Source organism: Canis lupus, chromosome 20 (assembly GCF_011100685.1).
Source record: "Canis lupus familiaris isolate Mischka breed German Shepherd chromosome 20, alternate assembly UU_Cfam_GSD_1.0, whole genome shotgun sequence".
Classification (NCBI taxonomy): domain Eukaryota; kingdom Metazoa; phylum Chordata; class Mammalia; order Carnivora; family Canidae; genus Canis; species Canis lupus.
In genome coordinates, this window is record NC_049241.1 from 48,870,769 (window position 1) to 48,890,473 (window position 19,705).

The following is a 19,705-nucleotide window of genomic DNA, read 5'->3' on the forward strand; positions in this document are numbered from 1 at the left end:
CGCCGCCGCGCCGCCCGCCTCGCTCCGGCCCCGAGCGGCGACGGGAAGCGCCCCTCCCCTGCCCGCCGCCTCCGCACCTTGCGCTCCGGGACCCGCCCCCTCCCCGCGCCGGAAAGTCCCAGGCGGCCGCGCAGGCGGGGGCCGCGGGCGCGGGGGGGCGCGGCCTGGGGCGCCGCCGAGCTCCGCGGGGACTGGTGCGCCCCCCTCCGCTTCCTCCCCCAGCGACGGCGCACAGACGCTGCAAAGTCTTCTGGAACTTTTATTATCGGGGTTGAAGAAGGTCCTGATCCGTACCCCTGCCGGGCCTCCCACCGCAGGCTGTGCGGGGAACCCAGCCAGGGCTCCCGCCACGGCTTCTAGGGTCCGCAGCGGGTGGGGGTGCAGGGGCTGGAAGGCTGGGAGAGAGGCGTGGGCAAAGGCCGGAGTGGAGCCGGGACACGATTTGGGCTGGTCAGAGACGCCGTGGTCTTGGCCACGGTGGGGGCAACAGAGAATCAGTTTGGGCAAAGGTCTGGCGATGCAGCCAGTTTGGGTAAAGTAGGGGCACGGTTGCAGCCGCGTGCGGTATAGACCAGGCAAAGGCATGATATGGCCTGGGGAGAGGGAAGGGGTCAGGATCAGAGGTTCCCATCTGGCCAGGTAGGGGCAGTTTCTCAGGGTCGGGATAGGCTGGTCAAAGGTCAGGGTCATTGAGGGGGACTGTGTCCAAGGGCACAGTGCCTGACCTCTGACTTGCTGATGAATGAATGCAGGAGAGTCCAGACACTGGTCTAGCAGAGGCTGCTGATTTCACTCTTGCTGCAGCCCCACTTGCAGCAGTTGCTGGAGAGGCCGGCCAGGACGTCGCGGCCACCACGCACAGCCCCCGGAATTCCCTGCCAGCCAGGTTGGCCCTCATAGAAAGCCCGGGGGTACTTGGTCAGGGCCACCCACTCGCTGGAGGCTACAGCCTCATCCAGCTCACTGTCTGTGTCAGAGTCTGCATCTGGGAAGGGGAAACATGAAAAGAGTTAGTGCTTGGGGCTCAGTTTCTGTCACACCTAGAGTCTGGCTGGCCCAGCTACTTGTATTCTTGTGATGCTGCATCATGGTCAAAAGTTTTATTCCATTCCGGCCCGGGCTCCAGTTCTTTTTTTTTTTTTTTTTTTAATTTATTTATTTATGATAGTCACAGAGACAGAGAGAGAGAGAGAGAGAGAGAGAGGCAGAGACATAGGCAGAAGCAGCCTCCATACACTGGGAGCCCCATACGGGATTCGATCCCAGGTCTCCAGGATCGCGCCGGGGCCAAAGGCAGGCACCACCCAGGGATCCCCTGGGCTCCAGTTCTGATGGGCAGATTATTCAACCTCATTGAGCTTGCCTTTTCTCTCGTCATTTCTTTTCTCCTCCTCTTTATTTATTGAGAGCCTGATAGTTAAGAACATGCGTTTGGGAGCTGAACTAAGCACCAGTCCAGCCTCTCTGAATTATAATCCTGAGCAAATGAATTTACTTCTCTGACTCTCAGTTTCCTTCTCTGAAAAGTGAGGATATGGGGGATCCCGGGGTGGCTCAGCGGTTTAGCACCTGCCTTTGGCCCAGGGAGTGATTCTGAAGACCGGGATTGAGTCCCACATCGGGCTCCTGGCATGCAGCCCGCTTCTTCCTCTGTCCGTGTCCCTGCCTGCCTCTCTCTTTCTTTCTCTCTCTCTCTCTGTGTCTTTCATGAATGAATAAAAGTGGGGATAGTAATAACTTCTATTTTATATGGAGTAGATGAGATAATCAATACCCATAGAAAAGCTGAGAACAGTGTCTGGCACATAAGCACTCAAAATAGCACTGATCCTTTACTGAGCACTTACTATGTGCCAGATACTAAAGGATCTGGTGCATTTAAAGGATCTAGTGCATTAACTCCTTTATTCCTCACAATGACAACCCCATGAGGTGGGTGCAGCTATTATCATTCCCATCTTCCAGAGGAGAACACCGAGGCAGTGGTTGGTAGATTAACTTGCACAAGAAAACGCAGCTATGAAGTTGTAGGGCTGCCACTAGAACCCAGGCAGTGTGTCTTCCAGGTCCGTATATGTATCATCATCATCATGAAAGCCTTTTTCTATTCTTTTTTTTGTTGTCGTTTTTGGCCAGGCCGTTGCATCTCATGAAACTAGACCCCATTCCCCCTGCTGAGCCCATGCTGAGCCCCCTGCCCAGCTTAGATGGTGTCCTAATCTGTTTTTGACTGTGTTGCCACTTAACCATCCTGAGAGATTCAGGGTCACCTGCTAGGTGGTGGCAAAATCTGGCCTAATATACCACCTTGTACATAGTGGTTGAAAAGCACTTCAGCGTCAGTGTCTAAATGGCATCCTACCTCCTCCCACCTACTCCCCCAACCTAGGAGTTGTGCCAGGAGCAGCCTTGCTTAAGGCAGGCTCACACACGGCAGGTGCTCCAGAAATAGTAGCCAGTTCTCCGACGACTAGAGGCTGTGGATGGCTTGCCACCCCCATCCCAGCTTTGCTAACTGGCTCCTCTCACCTTGGCACCGCTTTGAGACTTGAGCATGTTTCTCCAGTTGCATGTAGTAGGACAGGGACTCTTCTGTCCCCACCCTTCATCTCATCTCCATCCCCTGCTCTTTGGACCATCCCATGTCCCATCCACTGCCCACCCCCTGCCCCTACACACTACCTCCCCCAGCCTCACCTGGAGCTTCATGAGTCAGGATGTCAGACCGTCTCCAGCGGGAGCCTCCGCAGGTGAAGATGACTGCTCGGATGAATTCCCGGCCGCAGAGCTTCACTCCGTAGGGTGATGGCCGGGCCTCAGCCCTCAGCCACAGCTCCCCAGCCAGTACCCACACGGCTAGCAGCAGCAGCAGCGGGCGCTTGGCCATGCTGGACAGAACACCTGGCAAGTGGGGCGAGACAAGGCAACTCCCCTGGGTGTCTGTGTCGCTGCTGCCTCCTGGCCCCCCATTTATACATCCTGGCTCCCCCGCACCTGTCATGGAGAAGGCGAGTGACCTCCCTTATCTCCTTCGGCAGAGGGGAGGCGGCATGGCCCTCCTCACCCCGACCTTTCCTGTTTCCAGGACCAAGTGATAACCTTTAACCAGGGATGGGGTGACGTGGTCCAGCTCACTGTCATCTTCAACAGAGAGGGGCGAGAAGGTCTCAGTTCAGCAGAGACCAGGAACCCAGACCCCACCAGATAGGAAGAGAGGGCACAGCCAGATACCGCCCCCCTCATAGGGCTGGACCTCCTCTGTGAATATTAGCAATGATAATGAGTGTTTCCCTGGTTTGCGCTGCGAGGTCAAGCACTGCTCTAAGTTTGTTGTATCTACTTAAACCTATGAAAATGATTCTCAAATTTGAGCACGCCTCCGAATCTCCTGGAGGGCTTGTTAAAACACAGATTGCTGGGCCCTATTTACAGAGCCTCTGAGAATCTGCATTTACAATAAATTTCCAGGCCGTGCTGATGCTGCGGTGGTCCAGAAATCACACTTTGAAAGCCTCTGGACTAGGAGATTAGGACTAAGATTATCCCCATATTACCTATAAGGAAACTGAGGCACAGAGTGGTGACACATGGTCCCCAGGCTCAGCTAGTAAGGCAGGGGCGGGGGGCAGAGGATGAGGATTCAAAAGGGGCATCTGGTTCCAGAATCCATGCCCGACAAGGGAAAATTTTGAGGATTAAAAAGAACCTATTATGGGGACAGAGTTTGTTTTACAAGATGAGAAGAGTTCTGGAGATGGATGGTGCTGGATGCCACCGGGCACTTAAAAATGGTTAAGATGGTAAATTTTATGTGTATTTTACTGCAATTAAATAATAATAATTTTTAAATGTTTAATTTAGGGGCACCTGGGGGTCTCAGTGGTTGAGCATCTGCCTTTGGCTCAGGTTGTGATCCTGGGGTCCTGGGATCGAGTCCCACATCAGCCTCTCCACAGGGGACCTGCTTCTCCCTCTTCCTATGTCTCTGTCTTTCTTTCTGTGTCTCTCATGAATAAAAAAAATAAAATCTTAAAAAATTAAAATATTGGGGATCCCTGGGTGGCTCAGTGGTTTGGTGCTTGCCGTCGGCTCAGGGTGTGATTCTGGAGTGCCGAGGTCGAGTCCCACATCAGGCTCCCTGCATGGAGCCTGCTTCTCCCTCTGCCTGTGTCTCTGCCTCTCTCTCTGTGTGTGTCTCCCGTGAATAAATAGGTAAAACCTTTAAAAATAAATAAAAAAATAAAATTAAAATGTTTAATATACATAGAGAAACTGGGAAATATTGACGAATGGGTTCTCCAGAAAAGAAAAAAAGGCCCTAATTTGTAGCAGTTGTTGGTTTCTGGCCAATTTCAAGCACCAAAGTGATGTCAGCGTGGTCACGGAAGTCCTAACAAGTTAACCATCAGTTCTCACAAGTCAGTGTCAGCTGGCTCCAGGACACTGTTAGAATGTGCAATTTAAAGAATCATGGGATCCCTGGGTGGCTCAGTGGTTCGGTGCCTGCCTTCAGCCCAGGGCCTGATCCTGGAGATCCGGGATCGAGTCCCACCTCAGGCTCCCTGCATGGAGCCTGCTTCTCCCTCTGCCTGTGTCTCTGCCTCTCTCTCTCTCTCTCTCTGTCTCTCATGAATAAATAAAATCATTTAAAAAAAAAAAAGAGAGAAAGAGAGAGAGAGACAGAGAAAAGAATCATAAACAGGACATCCACGATACCATCACTCAGGTCAGGAAGTAGGACGTTGCCAGCAGCACAGACATCCCCTACTGTGCATCCTCTCTGGTCACAACCGCGCCCTCCCCTCAGAGGTGGCTGCCATCCTGCCTTGAGTTCTTCCTGCTTTGCTTCTAGTGACAACTCTAACACTAACACGTGCATCTCTGAAACAGATAGTTCTTTGTCTCATCTTCTTTCCTTTTTTTGTTTTCCTTTTGTATTCTAACAATTTCAACTTTTGATCAAAGTATGACACACACAAGGAAAAGTGCACAGATCATAAGAGAACACAAACTGAACATACTTTGTAACCACGGCTGGGTCCAGAAAACAACATTTCCAGCCTCCCCCCAAGACAGAGGAGTTAATCTCCACCTTTTGGGAGGGGAGAATTTGGAAGAATCTGTGGACATATGTTCAAAATACAGTAATTGAGAAATGCTTCAGATGAAACATTTTGAGGCTCTGGGAAGATCCTGTTTCCTTTTATTTATTTTATTTTATTATTTTTTAAAGATTTTATTTATTCATTCATGAGAGACAGACAGAGAGAGAGAGAGAGAGAGAGAGAGGCAGAGACACAGGCAGAGGCAGAAGCAGGCTCCATGCAGGGAGCCTGATGTGGGACTCGATCCCGGGACTCCAGGATCACCCCCTGGGCCGAAGGCAGGCGCCAAACCGCTGAGCCACCCAGGGATCCCCCTTATTTTATTTTTTAAAAATATTTTATTTATTCACGAGAGACACAGAGAGAGAGAGAGAGAGAGGCAGAGACACAGGCAGAGGGAGAAACAGGCTCCATGCAGGGAGCCTGACGTGGGACTTGATCCCGGGTCTTCAGGATCAGGCCCTGGGCTGAAGGTGGCACTAAACCGCTGAGCCACCCAGGCTGCCCTATTTTATTTTTTTTAAGAGGGTTTTTGTTTTGTTTTGTTTTGTGTTTTGTTTTGTAGAGAGACAGAGTGCGTGCATGGTGAAGGGCTGCAGATGGAGAGGGAGAGAGAGAATCTCAAGCAGACTCCTTGGTGAGCATGGAGCCTGACTTGGGGCTCATCCAGGGACTCCAGGATCATGACCTGTGCTGAAGGCAGATGCTTAACCCACTGCCACTGAGGCACCTCAATAGCATTCTATAAAAAAAAAATACTGGGATAAGGGCACCTGGGTGGATCAATCAGTTAAGCATCTGACTCTTGGTTTAGGCTCAAGTCGTGATCTCCAGGGGGTGAGGTGGAGCCCCAGGTTGGGCTCGGCACTCAGCAAAGCATCTGCTTGTCCCTCTCCCTCTGCTTCTCCCCCTGCTTGCTCTCTCCACCCCCATCAAATAAATAAAATCTAAGTAAAACAAAACAAAATATTTTAATAAATATTTTAATTATTTAAAAAATAAAATTTTAAATAATTAAAATATTATTTTATTAGATTTAAATTTTTAATTAAAAATTAATATTTAAAAAATAAAAATATTTTAATAAAATAAAATAAAATATTGGAGTAAAGTTCCTATACATAAAGTTCACCATTTCAGTGTTTTACGTACACGTGTGTTCATAGCAGCACTATTCACAACAGCCAAAGAACAGAAATGACCCAAATTCCCATCAACAGATGAATGGATAACCAAAATGTGGTAGATCCCTACAATGGAATAGGATTCAGTCATGAAAAGGAATGAAGTTCTGATATATGTTACAATGTGGGTGAACTTTGAAAACATTACGTAGAGTGAAAGAAGCCAGAGCCAGAATGTCACATATTACATGATTTTGTTGACCTAAAATATCCCAAAAAAGCAGGTCCATAGAGGATAAAAAACAAAACAAAACAAAACAAACTAGAGGTAGCCAGGGGCTGGGAGGAGGACAGAATGGGTAGTAATCAGCACAGGATATCCCTTTGGGGTAATGAAAATGTTTTGGACAGGGGCACCTGGATGACTCAGTGGTTCACTATCTGCCTTTGGCTTGGGTTGTGATCCCAGGGTCCTGGGATCGAGTCCCACATCCGGCTCCCTGCAAGGAGCCTGCTTCCCCCTCTGTCTATGTCTCTGCCTCTCTCTGTGTGTCTCTCATGAATAAATAAATAAAATCTTAAAAAAAAAAAAAAAGAAAATGTCTCGGACAGAGGCGGTGGTAGCACATTGTGAATATACTATATGCCACTGACTTGTTCACTTTAACACAGTTAATTTTCTGTTATGTCATTTTCACCTCAATTTAAATAAACAACAAGAGGGGCTCTGGGGATGGGCTGAGGCGGGTTGGAATCCCATCTCTGCCTCTTCCCTTCTGTGTGACCATAGGTGAGTCACTTAACCTCTCTGTACCTTGGGTTTTCTCCTCTGTAAAATAGGGAAGATTCGATGAGTGCACCTTAAAACATTCTGTGGCAGTCAGTGAGTGCTTTTTAAATGTTATGTCTACCTGACACATTCCCTTTGGGTTCGAACTTTATTCCTTTGTCCTTTTCTTTGTGACAAACCCCTGACCTCGGTTGCCCCCTGTGGTATCTTGGGCCAAGGCAATGCTTCAGAAAGTGGGAATCATTACTGATTGTACTGCTTTGAAAGGGCTGATGAATAATATGCGCTCCCACACATATCTCCTCTTCTCCCAGCGACTCTCCAGGGATGCACCCTTCTGCCCTTTCCTCCAGATCCCCAGTGCCTAACTCGCCGGCTGGGAAAGATCATGCCAGAAAGTAACGGCTGCCTGTCTGATTTTGACTGATTTATGCCTCACACAGAATCAGAGTTTTGAGCCCAAAACAGCTGCATTCAAATTCCAGTACCCACGTGACCTTGAGCAAGGCTTGGCACTTCTCTGAGTTCATTGGGAAGATGGGGTTAATAAGCATATTTCCTTCATGGGGCTGTTTGGGGACTTTGGTGAAATTCGCAGTTGTTGGTGCATGCAGCACCATGCATAGCACAGAGTAAGGGCAGTGGGTCGCATGTAACCTGCACAAAGATACCTCCACATCCCAACCCTCGGGAACTTTTTTTTTTTTTAAGATTTTATTTATTTATTCATGAGAGATACAGAGAGAGGCAGAGACACAGGCAGAGGGAGAAGCAGGCTCCCGTGCAGGGAGCCCGACGTGGGACTGAATCCCCGGGTCTCCAGGATCACGCCCTGGGCTGAAGGCGGCGCTAAACCGCTGAGCCACCCGGGCTGCCCCTCTCGGGAACTTTGAACATGATATTATTTGGGGAAAGGGTCTTTGCATATGTAATTAAGGAGCTAGAGATGAAATCAACTTGGATTATCTGGTTGGACCCTAAATCCAATGACAGGAGCTGAAGACATTCCCCATTTCCTCCCCAGCTTCCACTCAGCCCCTGCTGCTCACCACCCTCCCTTTTTGTCTCTATGGATTTGTCTCTTCTATGTACCTTTTTTTTTAAGATTTTTATTTATTTATTCATGAGAGACAGAGAGAGAGAGAGAGAGAGAGAGGCAGAGACACAGGTAGAGGGAGAAGCAGGCTCCATGCAGGGAGCCTGATGTGGGACTCGATCCTGGGACTCCAGGATCAGGCCCTGGGCCAAAGGCAGACGCTAAACCGCTGAGCCACCAGGGAGTCCCTTCTATGTACCTTGTGTAAGCAGTTGGTATTTGTCCTTTTGTGTCTGGCTTTTTGCACTTAGCACAATGTTTTCAAGTTCATGTTGTAGCATGCGTCAGAATTTCTCAGAATTTCTTTTTTTTTTTTTTTCTCAGAATTTCGATTCAAGGTAGCATGCTTTACACATTCTGCTGCACCTTGCTTCCCCCCTCCCCCGCCCTGTCACTTAACAATAAATGCTAGAGATCTCCCCTTATTAAAATCTTCTTCAGGGGACACCTGGGTGGCTCAGTTGGGCATCTGCCTTTGACTCAGGGCATGATCCCAGGGTCCTGGGATCGAATCCCACATCAGGCTCCCTGCAGGGAGTCTGCTTCTCCCTCTGCCTGTGTCTCTGCCTCTCGGTGTGTGTCTCATGAATAAATAAATGAAATCTTTTTTTTTTTTTATGAAATCTTTAAAAAACAAATAAAATTAAATCCTGGGCACCTGGGAGGCTCAGTTGGTTAAGCATCCGACTCTTGATTTCAACTTAAGTCATGGTCTCAGGGTCATGAGATGGGGCCTGGCATCAGGCTCTATGGTGGGTGTGGAGCCTGCTTAAGATTCTCTCTCTTCTTCTTCCTCTGCTCCTCTCCCCCAAAAAAGATAAATGAAACTCTCTTCATACACCCTGTTATTTTTCTACAGTTGCATGGTATTCTGCTGTTCACTCCCAGAGACAGACATTTTTTCATACATTTGTTTTTAAGCTAAGATTGCAGTGAAAAGCCTTGTAGAAACGCCATTTCACATACATCACATGTATCAGTAGAAAAATTCCCCAGTGCTCGCTTCAGCAGCACATATACTAAGAAAAATTCGCCAAAGTGAGATTTCTGGATTGAAGAATATGTGCATTTGTGACTTTATTTTTAATTTATTTTTTATTTTTATTTTTTTCATTTGTGACTTTTTTAAAAAAGGTTTGTTTAAGAGAGAGAGAGCAGGGGGAGGGGCAGAGGGAGAGAGAGAACCTTAAGCAGACTCCCTTCTGAGCTTGGAGCCCAAGATGTGACTCAGCCTCAAGACGCTGAGATCATGACTTGAGCCAAAATCAAGAGTCCAACACTTAACCAACTGAGCCATCCAGGTGCCCTTGCGCATCCGTGCTTTTTATAGATATCTCCAAATTTTCCCTTTGGAGGCTGGATAAATTCACATTCCCTGCAGCAACTAATGAGTTCTGTTTCTCTATAGCCTCACCAATGGAGTATATCAACCTTTGGATTTTTGCCAATATAACAAGTGAAAAATGGAATCTCAGAGAAGAGAAGATTTGTATTTCCCTTCCATAAGTGCAGTGCAGCATATTCCATGCATTTCAGAGCTATTATAGTTTTCTCTTTGCTCTCTGGCCACTTTCATTGCTCATTATTTTTTGGGTTGTTGATGTTTTTCTTCTTGATTTCTAGGAGTTCTTTATATATGGAGATTTACTATTGTAAAATGAGTTGTAAATATTTTTTCCCAATTTGCCATTTCTCCAAACTTTTATTTTTTTTTTATTTTTTATTTTTTAAAGATTTTATTTATTTATTCATGACAGTCACAGAGAGAGAGAGAGAGGCAGAGACACAGGCAGAGGGAGAAGCAGGCTCCATGCACCGGGAGCCCGATGTGGGATTCGATCCCGGGTCTCCAGGATCGAGCCCTGGGCCAAAGGCAGGCGCCAAACCGCAGCGCCACCCAGGGATCCCTTCTCCAAACTTTTAAATTAACACTAACATTTATTAAGGATTTGATGAGTGTCTGGTTTTGTGCTAGGTGCTTTTTTTTTTTTATTAAAGATTTTATTTATTTATTCATAGAGACACACACAGAGAGAGAGAGAGAGAGAGGCAGAGACACAGGCAGAGGGAGAAGCAGGCTCCATGCAGAGAGCCTGACATGGGACTCGATCCAGGGTCTCCAGGATCACGCCCTGAGCTGCAGGCAGTGCTAAACCGCTGTGCCACCGGGGCTGCCCTGTGCTAGGTGCTTTAAACACACTATCTCATTAAACCTTATTGACATCATTTTTCATCTCTAAATACTATAGGATGCCTTTAGAAAAATAAGGACATTTACACAATGACAAATATCATCTTACACCAAACACATATTCAAATTTTCCTGAGTCTCTGAAATGTCTTTTCAAAGTTGATTTAGAGCAGCCCAGGCCAACAGAACTTTCTACAATGGTGGAAGTGTTCTATATCTTTGCTTTCCAACATGGTAGCCACTGGCTATATGTGGCTATTGAGTACTTGAAATGTGTTCAGGAGAAAAGAAGAACTAACTAGTTCATTGTATTTTATTTTAGTTGCTTTTACTTTTAATAGCCACATTGAAAATTACAGGTCAATATCCCTGATGAACATGGGTGCAAAAATCCTCAGCAAAATATTAGTGAACTGGATTCAACAATACATTTAAAGAGGGGCACCTGGGTGGCTCAGTTGTTGAGCATCTGCCTTTGGCTCAGGTCGTGATCCTGGGGTCCTGGAATTGAGTCCTACATCGGGCTCCCCATGGGAAGCCTTTATCTCCCTCTGCCTATGTCTCTGCTTCTCTCTGTGTGTCTTTCATGAATAAATAAATAAAATCCCCCAGGGATGCCTGAGTGGCTCAGCGGTTGAGTGCCTGCCTTTGGCTTAGGGCGTGATCCCGGATTTCCAGGTTCGAGTCCCACATCAGGCTCCTTGCATGGAGCCTGCTTCTCCCTCTGCCTGTGTCTCTGCCTCTCTCTATTTCTCATGAACAAATTAAAATCTTAAAAAAAAACCAACAACCCTAGCCTGCTAATCATTCATAACGCTTCATATATAATAAGCAGAAACGCACCAGCTTCTATGATGATTTGCCAGTGTAACAGGAAGATACCTTGTTTGCATCTCAATGAACCAAGTGTCAGACTCTCACTACCTGGCACATTAGTAGATAGTTTTAAACTTCTTTTTTTCTACCTTTTAGCAAAATTCCATGGAGATCTCTTTCTTTTGCTGCTTGGATCAGGAGCAAGGTTGCTATATTTTAAAATGCTATGATGTGTCTGGATTTCACCCCATTAGCACTCCGTTTCTTAAGAGCTACTTTGTTTTCACTGTTGGCTTAGTATTTATAACATGCAGCCTTCTGATTTCATCTTTCTAGAAAGATGGACACCTACATTGCCTCCAGCTTCCCACTTCAATGAGCATCCTTACCTGATGTGAAACTTTCAATGAATATAAAAACGTGGAACAGAATTTACCAAGTCACAGTTCTCTCAGTTTAGCAGAGACCCAATAACTGGCTTAAGTAAGACAGAATGTCTGTCTCTTGCTGGGAACCTCATGTCCTTCTGTCAGTTGCTGTACCATCCTCTAGGATAGCATCTCCAAGGACATTTGGCTCTCTCTATAAAGCAATTTTTTTATTTTATTTTATTTATGATAGTCACACACAGAGAGAGAGAGGCAGAGACATAGGCAGAGGGAGAAGCAGGCTCCATGCACGGGGAGCCCGACGTGGGATTCAATCCCGGGTCTCCAGGATTGCTCCCTGGGCCAAAGGCAGGCGCCAAACCGCTGCGCCACCCAGGGATCCCTGGCTCTCTCTAGAGACATCTTTGGTTGTCATACCTGGGGAGGGACGGTGCTACTGGCATCTATATGCTCAATATGTTCTAATGCACAGGGCAGCCCCCTGCCACAAAGAACAATTTGGTCTTAGAAAAGTCCCCACTCTTTTTTTTCCAGGACTGACTTGAAGAGACAGGGACAGTCGTCCTGTAACACACGCCACCCCTGAATTTGTCTGTTGCTTCCTGATGTTGTCTTTTTCTTTTTCTTTTTTTTTTTTTTAAGATTTTACTTATTTTAGGGGGGGCAGGGAAGGGCAGATGGAGAGGGAGGAAGAATCTCAAGCAGATTCCCTCCTGAGCACAGAGTCAGACATGTGACTTGATCCCAGGACCCTGAGACCACAACTTGAGCCAAAACCAAGAGTCAGACACTCAATCGACTATGCCATCCAGGTGCCCCTGCTGTTGTCGTTTAATTTCTCTCTCTTCTCTTTCCACTTTCTGCCAACTGGATGTTAGGTGGAGAGACTTAATGAGTCAGGTTTAACATTTTGGCAAGATGTGTCATAGGGGAAGCTGTGAACTAATGAGGCCACAGGTCCCTTTACTGTGACACTGAGCTTCACTGCAGCTAAGGCTGATGATAGTCTGGCCTCCACGATGAGGTCCACTCCCCAATACCCAGTGAGCCATCCAACACCCTGTGAATATTTTCTTCCCCATCATCCTTTCACTTGATGCTTTATAATGCCTATTGATGATCACTGCCCAAACCAATTATATCCTTGGCTTTTGCAAAATGGCGATTTTTCTCATTCTGCCATTCCTCCTAAATTTTTTTTTAAGATTTTATTTGTTTATTCATAGACACAGAGAGAGGCAGAGACACAGACAGAGGGAGAAGCAGGCTCCATGCGGGGAGGCTGATGTGGGACTCCATCCCAGGTCTCCAGGATCATACCCCAGGCTGTAAGCGGCACCAAACCGCTGCACCACCGGGGCTGCCCTCCTCCTAAATTTTTTTTTAATTTAATTTAATTTTATTTATTTATGATAGGCACACAGTGAGAGAGAGAGAGGCAGAGACACAGGCAGAGGGAGAAGCAGGCTCCATGCACCGGGAGCCCGACGTGGGACTCGATCCCGGGTCTCCAGGATCGCGCCCTGGGCCAAAGGCAGGCGCCAAACCGCTGCGCCACCCAGGGATCCCCTCTCCTCCTAAATTTTTAAGCTGGCATTCTTCTTGGACTGTTTAGTGACCACTACAGCTAATACTGGGGAGGCAAGACGATCCTTAATTCCTTACTTTTAATTACCAATGTTTCAGAAAGGAATTGGTCAAGAGCTGCTTCCAATGGTATAATGTATGTATATGTTTTTAACTTTCAAATTGGAGCATAACATATATAAAGTGCACAGATTTTTTTTTAAGATTTTATTTTCATTTATTTACTTGAGAGCGTGAGCAGGGGAAGGAGCAGAGAGTGAGGGGCAGGCAGATTCCACGCTGAGTGGAGTCTGACACAGAACCCGATCTCATGACCCTGAGATCGTGACCTGAGCTGAAATCAAGAGTCGGATGCTCAACTGATTGAGCCACCCAGGTGCTCCCACAGATTTTTTTAAATGATATTTATTTATTTATTTATTTATTTATTTATTTATTTATTTATTTATAGAGAGCAAGCAAGGGGAGGGGCAGAGGGAGAGAGAGAGAGAGAGAGAGAATCCCAAGTAGACATTGAACGCAGTCTGACACAGAACTGGATCCCACAACCCTGAGATCATGACTTGAGCCAAAATCAAGAGTTGGATGCTTAACAGATGGAACCACCTAGGTGCCCCAAGTGCATAGATTTTGAATGGAGAGCTAAGGGAATCTTTATTTCTATATACCCATGCAACTACTATAAAAAAAAAAAATAGAACGGGGCACCTGGGTGGCTCAGTGGTTGAGCGTCTGCCTTTGGCTCAGGTTGTGATCCCAGGGTCCTGGGTTTGGGTCCTGCATCAGGCTTCCTGCGGGGAGTCTGCTTCTCCCTCTGCCTATGTCTCTGCCTCTGTGTGGCTTTCATGAATATTTAAAAAAAATTTTTTTTAAAGAACAATTCTAGGGACGCCTGGGTGGCTTAGTGGTTGAGTGTCTACCTTTGGCTCGGAGCGTGATCCCAGGGCCCCGGGATTGGGTCCTGCGTCAGGCTTCCTGCATGAACCCTGCTTCTCCCTCTGCCTGTGTCTCTGCCTCTCTCTCTGTGTCTCTCATGAATAAATAAATAAACTCTAAAAAAAAAAAAAAAAAAAAAAAAAGAACAATTCTAGCCCACACCTTCCCTGCCACAAAGTCTTATAATGAATATTTGTGATTGAAGAAGTGATTTCCAGGCTTGGCTGTGCCCATCTTGGGGCTGAGAGATGTCAGGAAGGCGGGGAAATGGGTGAGAGGTGCAAATAAGGCTTCTAGTCCCCTGCCCATTGCCCACAGGGTTAGTCCTGAGACCTCCGCCTGTCTCTCAGAAGCAGCTGCAGGGTCTGAGTGACTTGCTCTGCCAGCTGGGATTTATCCTGGGCAACTTAGACCTGGAAGTCTCATTAATTCTTGGGGGGACTTGTCAGGGCTGGGGCTCAGCCGGCATTTCCAAAGATCAGGACTGATGCTACTTCTCTTCTTCCATCGAGGGTCATATCCAGGGGCATCAAGGCACAATGGGAAGTCCCAAAAAAGGAGACAGGCTTTCTGGGCTCTGCTGACTCCAGTTGTGTGATCCCGAGGGAGTTACTTCCACCTGAGATTGTTTGCTTACCTGTCTAGTTGGGGGAATATTCCACTTTGCTGGTTTGTTGGGAGGATTTCTGAGGAATCATCTGGCTACCTGTACTTCTCTGGCTCACCTCCTGCCACTTCCCTCTTTGCTCATTCTGCCCCAGCCAGATGTTTGTTCCTTCCCCGCCTGGCCTTTGCCTCTGCAGTTCCCTCCACCTGGGTTTTATGGGGCCTGCTTCTTCTCACCACTCAGGCTCTGTTTGCATGAACCCTCCTCAGGTGACAGAGGCTACAGCACCTTCTCTCTCCTCCCCCACACCCTCTTATATTGCTCTCACAGCCCTTAAAAGCTTATCTCATGCATTACCTTCACTAATAATTGCATCTCCCCTAGTAGAATGCAAAATCTGAGGATTTGTCTGCTTTATTTTTACATCCTGGGCCTTGCACACAAGAAGTGTGAAATTGGTTGAACTAGGAAACAGCAGCTCAGAGCTAGAGCCATTTTGTCTCACTGTCACACAGCAGAAGTGGAATTAGAACCATGGGCTCTGAGCCTTTGCGTTTATTGTCCTGTCTCTAGTGGAGACTGGGGCGCAATATTTAAGGAACGGGGTGCCAAAACATTCACTTATTATGATAACTAATATATTTTGAAAAGTCAAAATTAATGCAAAAACTTCCATGATCAAAATATTTTCAAAAAAGTAAAAGTTCCGATCCTGTGCTTGCCTGACTCACCTCACCTTAATCCCAAATCCTGGCGGGTCCTATCTTTATTTAACATTTTGGCATTTTGCTTATCACGGATTTATCTTTTTCCCATTAATTTTGACACTTAAAAAATATTGGAAAAAATATTAGAATGTCATTTATCCTGATGATCGAGTTTTTGCGCCCGAGGTGCGCTCACCCTAATCCTGACCCGCTTCTGTCTCTTGTCCCCTGGGGAAACTGAGGCAAGCAGGACGGTGAGGGGGGAATGCTCTGTGGCGGGGCTGGGGGGAGTGGGAGGGGGACGGTGTGGAGCCCAGCGGAGCAGCCCGAGCTCCCCCGGGAGGGGCTGGGCGCCGACCTTTGCTTATCGCCCGCGGTAGAAGCCTCTAATTAAGTCCGCCGGCGGGAGACCTTTCCCAGGGCCGTCCGCGCCGCCTGCGGGAGCGAGATAGCCGCGGCCGTCCCGGCAGCAGTGACCTTTCCCTGCCCAACAGGGCGGGGAGGCGGGAGCTGGCGCGGAGGCCGCGTCTACGCAGAGGTGGCGGGGATGGGGGTTGGTGGCGGGGGAAGTTTGCTCCGGGTAGGGGAGCCAGGAATCGAACTCCACCTGGCTGGAGCCAGGAATCGAACTCCACCTGGCTCCCCTAGACCATCCCACCATCGGAGGGCAGTGGGGGTAGGGGGAAAAGAGCGCCCAGTGACGTCATCGAACCCCCTAGCCCGGCCCCCGCCGCCGACGTCACAGACGAGCAGTGCACGTCACCGCATTCCTCCCGTGACGTAAGCGCGCGAGGGCAGGAACCGACCCACTGGGGAAGGGAGAAGTCTGAAGGAAGAGAGCTTTCCTTCCTCGCCTTTTATAGTTGGTAAGGCGTTTGAAGTACGCAGAGCGGACTACGGTTCCCAGCTGGCCTTGCTCCTCGCATGCGCACGGCCCCCAGCCAGAGAGCGCGGCAAACCTTTGGAATAGATTGACGTCCCTGTAGCTGAACCAAAAGGCAGGTTTTACAGCCGCAAACCAATCCCGACCTCACAGACCCCACCCCTTTATTCTTAGGCGGCCGCTTCCTTGCGGGAGTGACGGGTTCTTCTGCCTCTGAGGGCTCAGTTTCCTTTGATGGACATGCATAGCGATGAATCAGAGCGCCGAGAAGTCGAGGAGGTGTTGAAAAGCGTGACTTCGGACCAATAGCTTCGCAGCAGGACCTAGCGCCGTCCAATCACTGCTCCCGGCGCCGCCAATCACCCGGGACTCCGCCCCCGCCCGTGACGTGTGTAGGGTGGGTAGCAACAGTTGCCCCGGTGAGGGAAACGGAGGCGCCATAGCCACGGTAGTCGTGGCGACCAAGCAACCCGGCAACGCGAGTCAACAACAACAACCGCCCGGCCGACCCCCACCCCCACCCCCCCCTGCCTGGCCCGGGGACCCCGGCACGTTCCGTCCCCCTCCCAACATCGCCTCCGAGACCTCTGGAAAGCCCTTCTGCGGACACAAGTAGGAAGAAGCCGAGGTAACCGGGGCGGCCCCGGGGTGGCTGGCCGGGCCAGGGAGGGCGACGGGGCCCGGGCGGCGGGTGTCGCTGTAATCATAGTCCGGGGGGAAGGGGCGGGCGATCAAAATGGCGGCGGCGACTGTCGGGGCCGTGGGGGAGGGGGCCGGGGCCCGGCTGGGGCGACACCACCCGCCCCTGGGGTCCGGGGCCCAGCCCCCGCGAGGGGCGGGCGCTAGCAGGCCGGCGGCGAGTGGAGGTCGGCCGGACGGGGCGGGGGGCTTTTATATGTTGGGAGGTGCGGAGAGGCGGGCCTGGGGAGGCTGGGCCAATGGGAGCGAGGGAGGGGCGAGGCGGGGCCGAGGTGAGTGGGCGGGGCCAGGTCGTAAGGTGTGGGCGGGGCCGGCGGGTGCGAGGGAGAACCGGGTGCGGCGGCTGCCGCCGGGGCCTTACCGCATCCCAGAGATGGGAGGCCACCTGTGCCGCGTCGCTTTAGAAACCGCCCTGCCCCCCCGCCCCCGCCCAGGTCATTCCTAGTACACAGTATCTGCCACATCTGAGGCCTCAGTTTTCCATCCTGTAAAGTGGGGAGAATTCTTGCCATCGTCCCTTTTCTGCATTTCAGGGACTCCTTTGACTCCTTTCAGGACTTTCTCTAGGGTTCATCTTTGAACTTTTACCCCATGTCCTGTTTTTGAATGTGGTTTGATGGAACTGTTAGCTAATCTTGATTTCAGCACTGCTGTCTGCTCCTAAATCTGTCTTCTTCTCCCTGAGAGAAGGCAAAGAGAAGCAAAGTTTCATGGCGAAGCTGTGGACTGGGAGTATGGCTTTAGCCGGGAGGATTTGGTTTGCAGAAATCGGAGCCGACGGCAGGGAGGAGTGATCTTGGGTGACTGAGACAGAAGAACAGAAACGTGATTGCTTCTCTGGCGGCTGCTCTTAGACCTAGTGTTATCCCTGGGCAGAGACTTGTTTTTGGAGTGGGGATGATTTCTAACCATTCTGCCCATAAAGGTCTCCCTTTCTGGGCATGGGAAGCAAATGGCGCCCGAGGAAGTTTCTTAGATTTCTTAAGCTGCTTCTCTTGGCCAGACACATGTTTTTGTGTCAATCAAGTTGGTGTCAACTGGGTCACATGTCACTGAGGAGGTACCAGGCTCCAGAGCCACGTGGGCAGGAGCGCTACATGAAGATCAGAGGGAAAGGGAAGTGTTCCATGTTTGTTACAGGAGAATGTGAGCGACCGCTTTGCTGGGCAACAGGATCTGCCAGCTTGCTGGAGAACTTATTTTTTTCAAACAGCCAGCTGGGCCAAGTCCACTTTGCTTATTCTCTGTCTTGCTTTGGAGCTTGGCATCAGCAGAGCAGAGTGGTGGTGTGCAAACTGCAGCCGTTTTCCTTTAAAATCAATAAACTTCAAGAAGGATCATTTCAGGCTCTGCTAAAGCTTTCCCTCAAGAATTTGCGGGGTGGGGCGGGCCTCACTTCTCCAGGGACTCTTTTCTAGACTGAGTCCTCTTTGAGAGGTGGCAGGACCCCTTTGAAATTTAGGAAGGGTGGGGATTAGTTTTCTGTACAAACCTGGAAATACCAAGCCTGCCTGAAAGGTCACCACCACCTGTTGGAAAGGCAGACTTTGAGCAGAAGGTGATGTTACCAATCAACTAGCTTTTTTTTTTTTTTTTCAGATTTATTTATTTTTTTACCAGAGATACAGAGGCAGAGACACAGGCAGAGGGAGAAGAAGGCTTCCTGCAGGGAGCCCCATGTGGGACTTGATCCTGGGACTCCAGGGTCATGACCTGAGCCCAAAGCAGATGCTCAACCCCTGGGCCGCCCAGGTGTCCCTCAACTAGCTTTGTTAACTGCTTGTCCCCACCCTCACCCGCCTCTTGCCCCATAACTTTTATATTTGAAGGGTCCAAGCCCAGAAGGATCTTTTGACAAGGGTAGAGGGCACTGGTTTGGTTTGCTTTTGTTTTTTGTTTTTTTGGGGTTTTTTTTGGTTTGCTTTTGGAAACAATCACCTGCTTTCTAGCTGTGTGCCCTTGGATAAGTTATTTTACTTTTATGGACCTCAATTTCCTTTTATCTAAGCTAGGGACAGTGATCACTGGTAATAATTTTAAGCTCATATTACTGTGTTATGGATTCCATAAAGGAATGCATGTTGAGTATCAGATACATAGTAATTGCTCAAACTCTGTTAGCTACCACTGCCATTCTCATGATTGGCCCTTCCTGCTCAGCTCTCTGAATTACACCACTTGCATTTATTTTTATCATTTTGAATTGGGTGAGAGCCTAGTGGCTTTAAAGGTTGACTCACTTGCTGGGCTGTGTGGGCTGATGACAGAGATGAGAGAGAGATCCCAGGAAGCTGGATACCAGGACTCCAGTTTCTAGTGAGAAAGTGTCATTTGCCTTGCTCCTGAAGAGCCTTTCTGCTGCTTTAGGAGAGTAGCCAAAAAGCTAAATTCTCCTGGGCCTGCGCCCAGACTCAGCCCCAAGGCTTCCAGGAGGCAGCTGGGTGAGCCAGGGATGTGGGTGTCGTGGGAATGGTGTCTCTAGAGCTGAAGTCTTTGCCCTTCCCTCCCCATACACAGCTCAACGTCTCAGGGGTGGTCCAGGGAGGCTCCCCCAGGGTTGCAGCCTGCAGATAGCAGCTGCACAATGCATAATGCTCTTCTTGGGCTGGGAAGCCCATTCTGTAATGACCAGGGGGCATTACCTACTACTGCTGCTGCATAAGCCTGTTGCTGGCAGAGGCAGGAGGCAGGAGGCTGGAATGTGTTCACAAGGGTTTGTCAATTGGTAGATTCAAACCGGCCTTTGACAGACACTAGCAGTATGCTCCTGGCGTG

General features: G+C 49.0%; 2 protein-coding genes across 4 annotated transcripts in view; one reads left to right on the forward strand and one right to left on the reverse strand.

The window, feature by feature from the left end:
• Positions 1–257: 257 nt before the first annotated feature.
• Positions 258–16,949, reverse strand: RLN3 (relaxin 3). Of its 2 annotated transcripts, XM_038567068.1 has the most exons (3): positions 15,707–16,949; positions 2,698–2,901; positions 258–985 (listed from the first exon to the last, which is right to left on the reverse strand). In XM_038567068.1, exons 2-3 carry the CDS (start codon positions 2,885–2,887, stop codon positions 771–773), a joined length of 405 nt encoding a protein of 134 aa, XP_038422996.1. In that variant the 5' UTR covers positions 2,888–2,901; positions 15,707–16,949; the 3' UTR covers positions 258–770. The 2 variants fall into 2 exon arrangements, with proteins under 2 accessions (XP_038422996.1, XP_038422995.1); XM_038567067.1 differs by lacking the exon at positions 15,707–16,949 and having other exon boundaries at positions 2,698–3,063.
• RFX1 (regulatory factor X1) overlaps positions 16,071–19,705 on the forward strand; it is a 31,001-nt gene continuing 27,366 nt past the window's right edge. For both annotated transcript variants that reach the window (XM_038567062.1, XM_038567061.1), the window contains exons 1-2: positions 16,071–16,214; positions 16,406–16,859. The gene's annotated coding sequence lies outside the window, so the exon portion shown is untranslated. The remainder of the gene's footprint in view (positions 16,215–16,405; positions 16,860–19,705) is intronic.

Excerpts from the sequence above, each read along its gene's own strand:
- RLN3 (XM_038567067.1), bottom strand. The coding sequence starts at position 3,001 with ATGACAGGTGCGGGGGAGCCAGGATGTATAAATGGGGGGCCAGGAGGC. Across the intron at positions 986-2,697 it reads CCTGACTCATGAAGCTCCAG|ATGCAGACTCTGACACAGAC; the intron begins GTGAGGCTGGGG and ends TCCCCTTCCCAG.